This window comes from Balaenoptera physalus, assembly GCF_965194825.1.
Source record: "Balaenoptera physalus genome assembly, chromosome: 13".
Lineage (NCBI taxonomy): Eukaryota > Metazoa > Chordata > Mammalia > Artiodactyla > Balaenopteridae > Balaenoptera > Balaenoptera physalus.
Genome location: NC_138892.1, coordinates 70,314,959 through 70,331,383, shown reverse-complemented (window position 1 = coordinate 70,331,383; position 16,425 = coordinate 70,314,959). Strand labels below are relative to the sequence as shown.

Sequence of the window (16,425 nt, the reverse complement as noted above, 5' to 3'; positions counted from 1 at the left end):
ATTAAATAGAAAGAAAACATATTAAAAGCAGCAAGGGAAAAACAACAAATAACATACAAGGGAATCCCCATAAGGTTAACAGCTGATCTTTCAGCAGAAACTCTGCAAGCCAGAAGGGACTGGCAGGACATATTTAAAGGGATGAAAGGGAAAAAACTACAACTAAGATTATTCTACCCAGCAAGGAACTCATTCAGATTCGACGGAGAAATGGAGAAATTAAAACCTTTACAGACAAGCAAAAGCTAAGAGAATTCAGCACCACCAAACCAGCTCTACAACAAATGCTAAAGGAACTACTCTAGGCAGGAAACACAAGAGAAGGAAAACACCTACATTAACAAACCCAAAACAATTAAGAAAATGGTAATAAGAACATACATATCAATAGTTTCCTTAAATGTAAATGGATTAAATGTTCCAACCAAAAGACATAGACTGGCTGAATGGATACAAAAACAAGACCCATATATATGCTGTCTACAAGAGACCCACTTCAGATATAGGGACACATACAGACTGAAAGTGAGGGGATGAAAAAAGATATTCCATGCAAATTGAAATCAAAAGAAACCTGGAGTAGCAATTCTCATATCTGACAAAATAGACTTCAAAACAAAGACTATTACAAGAGAAAAAGAAGGAAACTACATAATGATCAAGGGATCAATCCAAGAAGATATAACAATTGTAAATATTTATGCTCCCAACATAGGAGCACCTCAATACATAAGGCAAATACTAACAGCCATAAAAGGGGAAATCGACAGTAACACAATCATAGTAGGGGACTTTAAACACCCCACTTTCACCAATGGACAGATCATCCAAAATGAAAATAAATAAGGAAACACAAGCTTTAAATGATACATTAAACAAAATGGGCTTAATTGATATTTACAGGACACTCCATCCAACAACAACAGAATACACTTTCTTCTCAAGTGCTCATGGAACATTCTCCAGGATAGATCATATCTTGGGTCACAAATCAAGCCTTGGTAAATTTAAGAAAATTGAAATTGTATCAAGTACCTCTTCCGACCACAACGCTATGAGACTAAATATAAATTACAGGAAAAAAAATCTGTAAAAAATACAAACACATGGAGGCTAAACAATACACTACTTCATAAGCAAGAGATCACTGAAGAAATCAAAGAGGAAATCAAAAAATACCTATAAACAAATGACAATGAAAACACAACGACCCAAAACCTATGGGATGCAGCAAAAGCAGTTCTATGAGGGAAGTTTATAGCAACACAATCCTACCTTAAGAAACAAGAAACATCTCAAATAAACAACCTAACCTTACACCTAAAGCAATTAGAGAAAGAAGAACAAAAAACCCCCCAAAGTTAGCACAAGGAAAGAAATTATAAAGATCAGAGCAGAAATAAATGAAAAAGAAATGAAGGAAACAATAGCAAAGATCAATAAAACTAAAAGCTGGTTCTTTGAGAAGATTAACAAAGTTGATAAACCATTAACCAGACTCATCAAGAAAAAAAGGAGAAGACTCAAATCAATAGAATTAGAAATGAAAAAGGAGAAGTAACAACTGACATGTCAGAAACACAAAGGATCATGAGAGATTACTACAAGCAACTCTATGCCAATAAAATGGACAACCTGGAAGAAATGGACAAATTCTTAGAAAAGCACAACCTTCTGAGACTGAGCCAGGAAGAAATGAAAATATAAACAGACCAATCACAAGCACTGAAATTGAAACTGTGATTAAAAACCTTCCAACAAACAAAAGCCCAGGACCAGATGGTTTCACAGGCAAATTCTATCAAACATTTAGAGAAGAGCTAACACCTATCTTTCTCAAACTCTTCCAAAATATAGCAGAGGGAGGAACACTCCCAAAGTCATTCTACGAGGCCACCCTGATACCAAAACCAGATAAAGATGTCACAAAGAAAGAAAACTACAGGCCAACATCACTGATGAACATAGATGCAAAAATCCTCAACAAAATACTAGCAAACAGAATCCAACAGCACATTAAAAGTATCACATAACATAATCAAGTGGGGTTTATCCCAGGAATGCAAGGATTCTTCAATATACGTAAATCAATCATTGTGATACACCATATTAACAAACTGAAGAATAAAAACCATATGATCATCTCAATAGATGCAGGAAAAGTTTTGGACAAAATTCAACACCCATTTATGATAAAAGTCCTCCAGAAAGTAGACATAGAGGGAAGTTACCTCAACATAATAAAGGCCATATATGACAAACCCACAGCCAACATTGTCCTCAATGGTGAAAAACTGAAACCATTTCCACTAAGATCAGGAACAGGACAAGGCTGCCCACTCTCACCACTATTATTCAACATAGTTTCAAAGTTTTAGCCACAGCAGTCAGAGAAGAAAAAGAAATAAAAGGAATCCAAATCGAAAAAGAATAAGTAAAGCTGTCACTGTTTGCAGATGACATGATATTATACATAGAGAATCCTAAAGATGCTACCAGAAATCTACTAGAGCTAATCAATGAATTTGGTAAAGTAGCAGGATACAAAATTAATGCACAGAAATCTCTTGCATTCCTATACACTAATGATGAAAAATCTGAAAGTGAAATTAAGGAAACACTCCTATTTACCATTGCAACAAAAAGAATAAAATACCTAGGAATAAACCTACCTAAGGAGACAAAAGACCTGTATGAAGAAAACTATAAGACACTGATGAAAGAAATTAAAGATGATACAAATGGAGAGATATATCATGTTCTTGGATTGGAAGAATCAACATTGTGAAAATGGCTATACTACCCAAAGCAATCTACAGATTCATTGCAATCCCTATCAAACTACCACTGGCATTTTTCTCAGAACTAGAACAAAAAACTTCACAATTTGTATGGCAACACAAAAGACCCCAAATAGCCAAAGCAATCTTGAGAAAGAAAAACGGAGCTGGAGGAATCAGGTTCCCTGACTTCAGAGTATACTACAAAACTACAGTAATCCAGACAGTATGGTATTGGCACAAAAAAAGAAATATAGATCAATGGAACAGGATAGAAAGCCCAGAGATATACCCACGCAAATACGGTCACCTTATCTTTGATAAAGGAGGCAAGAATATACAATGGAGAAAAGACAGCCTCTTTAATAAGTGGTGCTGGGAAAACTGGACAGCTTCATGTAAAAGAATGAAATTAGAACACTCCCTAGCACCATACACAAAAATAAACTCAAAATGTATTAAAGACCTAAATGTAAGGCCAGACACTATCAAACTCTTAGAGGAAAACATAGGCAGAACACTCTATGACATAAATCACAGCAAGATCCTTTTTGACCCACCTCCTACAGAAATGGAAATAAAACCAAAAATAAACAAATGGGACCTAATGAAACTTAAAAGCTTTTGCACGGCAAAGGAAACCATAAACAAGATGAAAAGACAACCCTCAGAATGGGAGAAAATATTTGCAAATGAAGCAACTGACAAAGGATTAATCTCCAAAATTTCCAAGCAGCTCATTCAGCTCAATATCAAAAAAACAAACAACCCAATCCAAAAATGGGCAGAAGTTGTAAATAGACATTTCTCCAAAGAAGATATACAGATTGCCAACAAACACATGAAAGACTGTTCAACAGCATTAATCATTAGAGAAAAGCAAATCAAAACTCAATGAGGCATCATCTCACACCAGTCAGAATGGCTATCATCAAAGAATCTACAGACAATAAATGCTGGAGAGGGTGTGGAGAAAAGGGAATCCTCTTGCACTGTTGGTGGGAATGTAAATTGATACAGCCACTATGGAGAACAGTATGGAGGTTCCTTAAAAAATTAAAAATAGAACTACCATACGACCCAGCAATCCCAGTACTGGGCATATACCCTGAGAAAACCATAATTCAAAAAGAGTCATGTACCACAGTGTTCACTGCAGCTCTATTTACAATAGCCAGGACATGGAAGCAACCTAAGTGTCCATCAACAGATGAATGGATAAAGAAGATGTGGCACATGTATACAATGGAATACTACTCAGCCATAAAAAGAAACAAAATTGAGTTATCTGTAGTGAGGTGGATGGACCTAGAGTCTGTCATACAGAGTGAAGTTAAGTCAGAAAGAGAAAAACAAATACCATATGCTAACACATATATATGGAATCTAAAAAAAAAAAAAAAAAATGGTCATGAAGAACCTAGGGGCAGGATGGGAATAAAGACGCAGACCTACTAGAGAATGGACTTGAGGACACGGGGAGGGGGAAGGGTAAGCTGGGAGAAAGTGAGAGTGGCATGGACATATTTTCACTACCAAATGTAAAATCGATAGCTAATGGGAAGCAGCCGCATAACACAGGGGGATCAGCTCGGTGCTTTGTGACCACCTAGAGGGGTGGGATAGGGAGGGTGGGAGGGAGGGAGATGCAAGAGGGAGGGGATATGGAGATATATGTATATGTATAGCTGATTCACTTTGTTATAAAGCAGAAACTAACACACCATTGTAAAGCAATTATACTCCAATAAAGACGTTTAATAAATAAATTAATTAATAAATTAAATAAAAGGTACAGAGTATGTGGCCACTTCTCACTAACTTCATAGCTATCACCCTAATTCAAGACATCATTTATCAACATGATTACTGCAATAGCCTCTAACCCTCTTTGCTTCTGCCCTTCTGCTAGCCTCACAGCATTCCTTACAACAATCTGAGTGATCCCTTTAAAATGTAGGCTGATCAGGTCACTCCTATGTTCAAATTCCTACAATGGTTTCCAGTGTTAAAGTTATAGCCAAAGCCATTACTGTGACTTACAATGTTCTATGGGTTGAGGTGGGTTCACCATGAACCTAAAACAGGTTAACTTCTGATCTCTCACTTACAAAGTCCCTTTCAAAGACCTTGAAGGAACCCTAGAAATTTTATATTCATAATTTCTCTATTATTTTTCTTAAAGAAGCCCCCCTGCCCTTTGTTTAATCTTCAGGCCCCACAACCTGGATCCACCTACAACTATAGGATCTAGCCTCCCACTACCATGCTGACTTCATCTCCTACTACCGTCTCCCCCTCCCTCACAGCAACTGTACTTGTACAGGCTGGTCATGGTGCGTGTTATGCAGCCCCAGAACCTTTGCAGCTTCAGTGAAGGAGGTACTCAATAAATATTTTATAAATGAATGAACAAATGAATAAACAAACCCATGTGTAGGGTAAAATTGAGACCTCATCCTCCAGAGTGATTGCTGTAGAACAAGGACCAGAGTCTCCTCTTAGCAGTCGCCTTCTTCTCCACTTATTAAATTCAACCCCACCCCAGAACGTGGAGCAGGGAAAACCTGCCCACACACACGTCACCACTACACTCTTCTTGCTTTTTCATTGTACTTTCTTCTCCTGGCACACCACGAGATGGGAAACAGAAAGGGCAGGCTTTTTATTTATTGACCCTACACCATACATTTTCTCTTTCCAGCTGAAATATAAACCGAGTTCTCTAGGGCTAGCAGTGGATATACTACTACAGTAAAAGATAAAGAATTCAGAAATTTCTTCTATTTTCTTGTTGCACAAATTTTGAAAGTCACAACCTGGATATTAGCTTAGTCTTTCTATTTGCATTCTCTCCAACCCCAAAATAAAAAACAGAGGTGTGGTCAGATAATCCAAGTTTGCTAGAATATATGTGAAATTATTGAATTTTCTGACAGTGGAAAAAATGAGTTAACTGAAAATTCTGGACAGTCTTACACTAAGAATAATATTACCAGTTCTCTTTCTTGTACCATAGCCTGTATTTTAGCTATTAATAACTCAGTCCTCTACCCATTCCATGTCTTTCAACATGAAGTTCAGCTACTAACCTATTAATGTCAGAAATAACCCCTTCATTCTGTACTTATCAATTGCCGGCATCTCCTTTTGCAGTGCTCAAAAGCACTTCAAACACAATTTTTCTAACCCCAGTATCACAACTGTCCATCCTGTGTTTCTGCGTGTTATGGTTTTCTCTACCCAGCATTTATTCACCTAACTTCTTACAATAGTCCCCAGTTTCTCTTCGGGTATCTATCCCTGTCTATCCACTTAGTCTATAGTTCCAGCTACAGTGATCTGACCCCACCAGCAGGGTGGGTGTGGCTGATTACAGCTCTGTCTCCAATAACAGCAATTAACTCAGGCCAAGTAAGGTCAAACAAAATAATCAGACCCTATACCAGGAACTTTGTTTGAACTACTGGCGGAGACGACTCCCAATATCTACTGGATGGGTGCTGAGTTAAAGCCCAAACACCTAATACAGGCTTACACTGACCTTCACGAGCTTTCCCCTGCTGACCTCCCCAGCATCAGGTCATCTCACCATCTCCTGGCATCCCACAGTTTTTACTAATTACTTTTAGTTCCCACATGGTTCTAGTACTGCCTCATCTCCAGGTGTTTATACATGCTGTTGCTTCCATATGAAATACTTCTCACTCTCTCCCTGACTAATCCCTACTCTTCTTTTGAGTCTCAGATAATGAGTTATTTTCTCCAGTAAGCTTCTATGACTTCCATATCTGAGTTAGGTTCTCTTTCTATGAGGCCCCAAATCATCTTCTGAATGAACCTCATCTTACATGCCTACCTGTAAGCGGTTATTTTAGTACTAACAATTCCTCAACTATTTACACAGCATTTATTATATGCATAACATATTTCAATAGTATTAGTTGCTGTGAGGAATGTAAATAAGGAAATAAAATGTAACCTTTTACTTTAAGTAGCATAAACAAAGAATCTTAAAACTGAGAGGTAGGATAACAGAGCACATAAGAAATTTTAAAACAATGCAAGACAGTGTTAATTATGTGCAGAATAAATAGAGTAGCCCCTAAATTGTGAGACTTTCTATGGGACATTCAAAAGCCTATGTTCTTAGTCTTACAAAATCGTGAGTAGGTACATTAACCACAGGAGAATGAATAAGATGCTAATTATAAGTAAAATGAATAGCAATTTTTAGTAAAGCAAGAACCTGTAATAAGATACAATTAGTAAAAGAGCTAAAAACTAATGACTCCATTCACATTTTTATCTCTGTAAGTGAAGAGCATCTAAATAAACTTCTACTTAGAGCAAAGGGATTTTTTTTAAAAAATTTGAGGAGACACATCTCATTGTAGAGGAAACATTAAGGAGAAAACTTCTTAAAGAACATGTGATTAAGTATGAAAGAAGCCAAAGAAAATACAAGGTGGTAGACAGATCACTGAAGAACAAGCACTGCTGTAAGAAAGGGAAAATGGAGATGTATCCAATTCTAGCAGTGAGGCTTATATTACTGTCAAGTTAAAACACATAGAAACTTTACCAAGTTGCAAAGTGACTAAAATCCCTACAAGGAGTTTCAAAACAACAAGGAGACCAATCTAAAGCAAAGACGGAAAAGTGCTTAATGGAGGTGGAAGAGAAACACACACGCACAGTACATTTCAAAGAAGGATTAATAATCTCATTCCCACCTCAACAGTAGATTTCATGAACACATGAACCAGAACAAGTTGACATCAGGATTCCTAGCAACAAACAAGAAGCTCAAATTTTACAGTGAGATGTAATCAAGTCTTAACAGAAATATGAGAAGTGGTTTGGCACTATTATATTTAAGACTCTGATGCAGCTTACTCTCCAATCAGGGGTTATAACTATAATAGTTTCTCTTCTACCTCAAGATTCACAATTCTCCCTATTCATTCCCAAGCTAGTACAGAAACAACATCAAGAAAAAAAAAAACTATGCTTCAAAACTAGAAGAAAGAATCATTATTTCTACCAGCAAGACATTCTCCAGTTTAAGGATATAGTATGAAATATGTAATCCCAATACAGAGAAAGGAAGATTTTTAAAAACCGTTTAATTCTAAAGAGTATGTAGTTTTCGGGTAGTCCTTCCTGGAAAGAACTATTGTTACCACAGTTAAAATATAGAGGATTTCAGTTACCTATCATGATATATACATTTCAAAATACACCTGACAGACTGGATAAACATACCTTCTGGTTCCCTTCCTCATTAGCCCATTTCACAAAATTCGCCCAATGTGGGAATCATAAACTTCACTATAAGTAAAACTAGACAATACAAGACTTCACAAATAAAATAGGACTTCAGAGCTCTGGGAATTGCCACAGGCCTAATAATGCAACACAAAATAAGCATCAAGTATAGCTGACTGATTCTTCTCTTTGGAATGCATTCTTAAACACACGCACATTTCACAATTATGGCAAAGCAGAGCACACAACTGGCAAAACAGGTCAGCTAATAAAATAAACCTGTACGTGTGGAACAAACAATTGTCACAGCACCACAAGGTCTTCCCTTCACAGAAAACATGCATAAGTTGAGGATGATTATAGCTCAGAATTACTCTAAGGATCAGTGACATATGACTATGAAGAGTGCTTTGAAAAGCACAGAACCATATATATGTATCTTCTATTCCATAGCATTCAGTCTCAAAATCTTAATAGGTCAAATTTCACAGTTTAGGGTTTTTCTTCGGTTTGGGATGAAATTTAACTTAAGAACATTACTAGTACAGTAAGACTGAAGAATAACCACTTAGGTAAATAATAAACTACTTTCACGCACTTTAGAATACTGATGAACAAATAAAGCAAAACAGGAAAACCTGAGTGGGTGAGGCAAATAATTTGTTATTCAAATATAAATCAGTCTTTTCTAGTTAATTGAGTAAGGCTTTAAAAAGCAATACTTGTTAAATTTCCACTATAGCATGTGCTTGATTTAGACATAAATTTGGACACCAAAAGAATAAAGGCTTCTTTTGGGGGTGCAGGCGAAGAGCGAGATAGAAGAGAGAATGGCTTCGGATTTAGATGTATTGAGTCTAAAGATGCCGCTGGGACATCCAAGAAAACATCGGCATCAGGCAATTGTAAACCTGAGATTTCATCTCAAGACAAGCTGAATATAAACATTTTTAAGTTCTCTAAAATTTAAGTCAGTAGTTAAAATTAGAGAAGTACAAAAAAATCACAGACCATATAAGAAATGGTGTAAACTGGTGGCCAAGAAGAGCACTTTTAAAAAATGTTTAACTTAGAAGATGGTAAAGTAACAACAACCAGGAACTGAAATGGGAAGAAAGGTAAGAAAGAAAAGCAGCAAAGATGGACGCAAAGTGTGTCAGAGAAGCCAAAGTTGATCAAGAGTGAGAAATAATCCCCCCAAATGATGTAACAGTAAGCCTGAGAGAGATGACTGCTTTTGGCCAGTAGAAGCTCATAAGAGATCTTTGAGAGAGTAGTTTTAATAAAGGGTGGGCAAATGAGTGACATCTCTATAGTCATTTCTATAAATATTTAGAAGCTTGAGCTGACTCTTAAAAATACCATTAACAAGTTATTAGTTCAAAATATTGGCCATGGTCATGGCCATATTTACAATCCTCTCTTCCTAGATTAATGGTACCTCCTTCTCTACCCACAAATTTATAAAATGTAATAAATGTCAGGAACCTTAGAAATCATTAAAAGATTGCAAACTGGCAGCCAACAGGCCATATTCAGCTCTCATGTTTCTTTTTCCCCCACTTAAAAAAAATCTTAGATTTTCAGCTTCTCCGTAAGATACAAAGGATCTGGTAATAATGGTCCCACACTTCCAATGCACCTTTTGCAAGAAGTGTGTCTATTCCACTGCCCTAAGGACACCTCAACGTCCTAATGACACCTCACTTCACTCATTTCTGGTAACTGCGTTCCTGTATCTGTGAGGTACCTAAGATAGAAACTCCTAAACATGACTTAAGTAGGAACCATTAAATTCATTAGCCATTCACTACCTACTCTAGGTTAAGACCCAGAGAGGTTAAGGTCTCAAAGTCAGTTAGAGAGCCAGAAGTAGAACTCTGTTCCCTGACTCCCAGCTCACTAAGTGAACCGTGGCTTCTGCTGACACTAAAGACCTCTGGGTTTCCCCAAACACATGCTGATTAATTATCTTTAAAGGAAAGGGAAATAATCTGTATCTAAATATAATTTTATTAAGAAGACAATTCTCACACATTCACAGAAATATCCAAATTGATCACTCACAAAAAAAAAAAAAAACCTTTACTATATCATCAAAATTGAGGGAAATGCTTTAAGGAAATCATCTTTAATTTATTCTTTATGTGCACTTTACTTGTTTGACACGTCCTTTGTTGACAAGATAGCTGCTTTCTTGGATTCGGTCTTTCTGCCTTCAGTCTCTTCTTATTCAAATCCAAAGTTATCTTTAAAAATAATCTGCCAGCTGAGTAATACGTTATAAGAGAGGATGTGTCTGTGTTGGAAGTTCTTCATTTCCCCAGGGCTCATGGAATAGCCTACAAGACCCTTTGAGTCCTTTCCAGTCGGCCTGTGTGCCTTCACGGCCTCATCTTCCCTTACCTCCTACACCCTTCTTCACACACATCAGGACGCTGAAGACACAAATATTATTCCCCCTTATCTAGAGGTCTGTCCTAACCAACTGCTGTAGTTTTTGTAACTGATGAGATGGCATTAATCACAGGACCAAACTAACAGCCAAAATTGTTTATATGTCCCCCACAGTCCAGCTTTCAACAAGCACACTGAAACCGTATTACGAACCTTCCGATCGCAAACCACAAATTGTGATCAATGTTTCACTTCCTGCCCAACAGGAGACACCCTGTGTAACAACTTCCCATCACTGCAGAAACAAAGCCTTTGCCCATGCTTTTCCCTCCCTCCTTCGCCTCCTGACCAAGCTGGGTGCTTCTCCATGAGACCCAGGGGGGCATGTCCCCATCTCTTGGGGACTGTAAGTAATAAACTCTTCTTTCAAAGGCAGTTATCTCTATGTCTATCTTCTTAGCATACTTAACTAAAACTAATCCCGCAGATGTTTTAATATAAGCCCATCCTCCTTTCTTTTTTTTTTTTTTTTCCTTAGACCATACCGATAAATCCTTCACAGTGAAGATTAAATGGTTTAAATGCCACCTCCTTGGTGACACCCAGGGCAGTTTTTGTTGCTCAGCCACTTGATCTGCTCCTAACACAGGTAGGGCAGCCTTTGCTCAGTTTTGCAATTTTTCTGTTTTTGTGTTCATTTGTACCCATTGGGCTTGGAGAACCTAAATGAAGAGAAGCACTCAAGTCTTACCCAGTTCCCTCCTTTATATATATTAAGGACTCAGTGAATAAATTTGCAATGGGAGAAAGGGAGCAAGGCTCACCGGGTCCCCTGAAGAACACAGACCCGCTCTGATCCGCCTTGGGGGATAAACAACAGCAGAACCACACTTAACAGAATCCAGAGGTTTATTTTCATCCCGTCAGGCTTTTCAGGGCTTCCCTCTCCCTTGGGTTTTAATTTTGTTACTATGTGGTTGTGTGTTCATTTCATGGGTTTTATGGGCTTGTTTTGCTATTTCCACAGGATTTTACTTAGACTAAGCCTGATGTCTACCTGGGAACCTGGCATCCACAATGGCTTAGGTTTGGCTACCAAATATAATTCGTATGGCCTCAAGGCATGTGGTGAAATCTGATGTTAAAAACAACCTAATCTAATTCATCAAGGCTGAAGTCACTATGAATTACAACATTTTAGGGTTGTAATGAATTAAAATCAATAGAAATATGGGGGGAAATGACCTTTCCTTTTCCAATTAATCCTTTTGGTTCACACGCTAAATCTTTAGGCCTACCTATTTGAAGAATTCTCCTGAATGAAGGTTTACCTTTAGAATATGTAAGATTCTGCAAGTATTTCTGAACAACAATGTGTGAACTGGGGAAGAGGAAAAAAGCCTTTGATAACATTTTACTAATTACATTTATAACTCTCCATTTTTACTAACAAGATGATGATTAACAGCTAAGTATTTAGGCCACTAATTGATTGCCTTTTTTAGTGATTAAAAATATGCATGTTAATTATACCTAAAAATGTAGGTAATTTAAGAACCGAAAAGAATGATACTACTTTTAACATTTGAGTAGATAAATGTTGTGGGAAATAATATCACGATTAAAAGTAAATCCCATAGCTTTCTACTTGCTTGTTATTTGTAGCTTTATAATAAATCTAACTTAGTATAAGTTTTTTGTTTTTTTAAACAAAAGGGCCTGGCTTTTCTTGAACCATTCTCTTTCTGATAATGAACACTGATTGTGAATGCAAAACCTTGCATATCATTATGTGAAACATTTATGCATTCAGAGTGTCTACTTGGTGGCTTTCTTCTTAAGAAGCTAAACAATTCATTAAACAAGCTGCTCCTGAATGGTAGATCAGAACAAGCATAAGCTGCCTTCTGTAGAGTTCTATTGTGGAGCTGTACCCATTTGTGTTTTCTTTGAAGCCACAAAAATGAAACCCTTATGCTCATATTAAAAGCATAAGAAAGGCATCTATTGTGTCAATAGATTTAAAACACGGCCTTAGACACAGTGAGAACCACTCCAAAATGGCACTCTTATAATAGCAAAGGTTAAGAAGTGCATTCCCAGGGAAAACCTTCAAAGGCCTACATATCATTATATCCCAAAACAGATGGCATCGCAGTGTTTGGAACTATAGTTTATGGACACCTACAATCTCAAATAAATCCTTTCTAATCCCACTCTTTTGTTTAGATTTTGTACTTTGATGATAACTGCAGGTTCTTTTCTCCATTCTTCATAGAGTGACAGAGTGACAAAATGATATAGTGAAGATTCATGTACATATATGGACACAACTCTTAATACAACTTCTACGCAATGTACAAGTATTCTACTAGCAACAGACTTACACTTTACAGAAACTGGCAATTCCTAGATTCTAATCTATGATAAATCATTAGTCTGAATTTTATAGGAAATAATGAAAAAAAATACATCTCTCTCATACATTGCTGAAAATATAAACTGATAAAAACCACTTTGCAAAACAACGTGTAGTTCTCTAGTATCTATGTGTATACTTTGGAAAAACTCAAACACAGGAGATGAGGACAAAAAATTTCACAGCAGCATTGTTTATAATAGCAAAAAACTGCAAATAACCCAAAAGCTTATCAACAGGAAAATGGATATGTGAACTGTGATATACTCATCAATGAAAATGAACAGCTGCTACATGTACCCACGTGGATGAACCTCAGAAACAATGCTAAGCAAAAAAGTCCCAGAAGACGATCTGCAATGCTTCCTTCATGCAAATTTAAAAGCATGCAAAATCGAGCAACATGTTATTGTTACTTAGGTTCAGTTTTTTTTAATCATGTAAAATTCTGCTGAGAAAAATCATACTACTGTGACTAACAGACTGAAATAAAAGTTTTCTGATTCTTTGCTACAAATCTCGTATACCGTGGACCCTTGAACAACACGGGTTAGAATTGCACAGGTCCACTCATGTGAGTTTTTTTCACTAAATTTGTACTACAGTACTACACAATCATGGTTGTTTGAATCCATGGATGGAGAACTGAATATAAGGAGGGCTGACTGTAAAGTTATACATGTATTTTCAACTGTGCGGGCGTCAGTGCCCCTATCCACCATGCTGTTCAAGGGTCAACTCTACTGAATACATTTTTGGATTCAAATTTAGTCTACAACAAAATTGCCTACAGATAATTTCTAATGGATCCTTACAGGTCAAGAAAATTTATTTAAAATATCATATATATCAATATTTAAGGAAAATATGTAAATTCTAACCTGAAAAAGATTTAAATAGTGTCATATTTTTACCGTAAAGAGTTTTACTTCATAGTTTACCTGAAACTTCACAAGGCTTGTGAGACTGCGGAAAATAGTTCTTCTTTAATTCCTGTCTGTATATAAGATGTGGCTTGTTATGATCATCTTCATGTTCACTCCCATCTGCCTTCATTATAGGTTCTAAGAAATATTCACCATCATGTGCTTTAAATGTTCCCATCTGGAAATAAAGAAAATAAAAATTAATTTTCTTCTGTCACTAAGCAGAGAAAGCACGCTGTGCCACAGGTTAAAGTGAGAGCACAGAAACAAGACAGCCAGGGGTTCATTCACTAAATGCCATCAACTAAACATAATGTTTCTTTCCTGGCTCACTTCTCCCTCTTATGTATAAAGTCATGGAGACTGGATAATATTCCAATAAACCAAGGTGAAATGACAGGTATTCCAGGTATAAAGAATAGCGTAGGCAAAGGCATTAAAATGGCCAAAAGCTTAGCACATTCTAGAAGTAAGAAAGCCTCTTTGGCTTGGTCTATGTAAGGTAATAGAGTGAGACAAGACTTAAAAGGAAGGCTGGGGTCAGATGAAAGATCTTGAATGTGACGCTAGCAATTTAGAATTTGTAAGCAATGGAGAGCCATTGAAGAGTTTTCTCAAAGACCTGTCTCCTGAATTCCAGAATCCAACATCCAACTTGCTTTTTGACACTTCCTAGTAGCATTCTCAACCTCAACATGTCCAAAGCCAAACTCTTTCTTTTCAGTCCAAACCTGCTATTTCTTCAATGTTCCCTCTTTCAGTAAATGGCAACGGTATTATTCAGATAGCTTAGGACAAAAATCCTGAGAGAGAAACCAAGGATGGGTCTCTCTCAAATCCCACATTCAATTCATCTGCAAATGTAAATGGCTCAACCTTCAAGGTATAACTGAAATCTAACCACTTCTCCCAAATTTTATCACTATATCCATGATCTAACCTAACTAACTTTCTCTCCTTTCTGAACTAAATCAATAGCCCTCTATTGTCTCTACAGAGGAGTCACAGTAATTTTTAAGTCTAGATCACGTTGCTCTCAATTCAAAAAACAAACAAAAACAAAAAAGTAACATGACTTTTCACGTCATTCAGTAAGATTCAAATTCCTTACCATGGTCCACAATGTCCTGCGTGATCTGCCCACCCCTTTGCACCACCCGGTCCCTCCAAGCACACAGATGACCAACAGTTCTGACTTCATCTTCTCCCATTCTACCTTGGCTCATTCTACAGCTCCATTCCTGATGTCTTTGCTATTCCTCAAACATGACAAATATTCTCTCACCTCAGGACCTTTGCACTTTCTAAACCTGCCTCAAGCACTTTTCCCTGCTCGCTCCCACTATCACTTGTTTCAGGTCCCCACTCAACATTCATGACCCTATTTAAAAAAAAGGTCATGAAGAACCTAGTGGCAAGACAGGAATAAAGACACAGACCTACTAGAGAATGGACTTGAGGATACGGGGAGGGGGAAGGGTAAGATGTGACAAAGTGAGAGAGTGGTATGGAATATATACACTACCAAATGTAAAATAGATAGCTAGTGGGAAGCAACCGCATAGCACAGGGAGATCAGCTCTGTGCTTTGTGACCACCTAGAGGGGTGGGATGGGGGTTGGGAGGGAGGGAGACGCAAGAGGGAAGAGATATGGGGACATATATATATGTATAACTGATTCACTTTGTTATAAAGCAGAAACTAACACACCATTGTAAAGCAGTTATACTCCAATAAAGATGTTAAAAAAAAAAAATGTTACCCAGCCTCCTATGTCTATCCCCACTATCCAGTTTCATTTTTCTCCATAATGCTTATCACTACCTGATAGATTATTATTTATATTTGTTTCTTGTCTGATACCATCCACTAAAATATAAGTCCATGAGAGTAGAGCTTTGCCTGTATTCTTCTCTGCATGCCTGTCATGCCTACCACATAGCGGATATTGGATAACATATATTAAAGGAATGAATAAGACTGTAAGACATGGAATTTAATCTAGTGACACTGTATGGGAGAATACTAGCAGTTATAAGATAGAGGCTATAGCCCAGAAGAGAGGTAACAAAACCTGAATTATGGTGACAGTGATGGTATAGCTGTTGGAAGAGAAAGATTACAAGATGCGAATGCCTGAGGAAAGTAGAAAAACAGACAGTGAGAGGGAGAACTTATGATAGAGATAATTTTCTGGGAAAATATTATTTACCAAAATGACTCCAGAAATGTTAAAAATCCAAACAGACCCCTTTTCTACCAAACAATAGAAAAAGATGTCAGAGTTACATCACAAAAACTCCTGGCCTTGATGATTTCATAGAGGAATTCCACCAAACCTTGAAAGAGCAGATAATTCCATTGTTATTTGAACTGTTCCCAAAAATGGAAAAAAATCCAAGTTATTTTTATGAAGCTAGTGCAAACATATAGCAAAGCCTGGTAAAGACAGCACAAAACAAAACAACCCAGAAAAACAAAACAGATACAGGACAAGTTCACATATGAATATCAAGCTAAAAGTCCGAAACTGTATTAACAAACAAAAGTCAGTAATGTGTGAAAAATACATGACGAGATGGAGTTTATCATAAGAATGTAACTATGGCTCAATATTGGAAATCTTAATTC

General features: G+C 37.0%; 1 protein-coding gene across 3 annotated transcripts in view; it reads right to left on the bottom strand.

Moving 5' to 3' along the window:
- The window catches only part of ADAMTS20 (ADAM metallopeptidase with thrombospondin type 1 motif 20), a 310,626-nt gene that overhangs the window by 174,008 nt on the left and 120,193 nt on the right, over positions 1-16,425 (bottom strand). For 2 of the 3 annotated variants that reach the window (XM_082422521.1, XM_082422520.1), the window contains one exon: positions 13,809-13,971. In XM_082422521.1, the coding sequence (XP_082278647.1) occupies positions 13,809-13,971 (163 nt within the window). Of the gene's footprint in view, positions 1-13,808; positions 15,317-16,425 lie in introns of those variants that run through there. The other variant, XM_082422522.1, reaches the window with a different exon arrangement.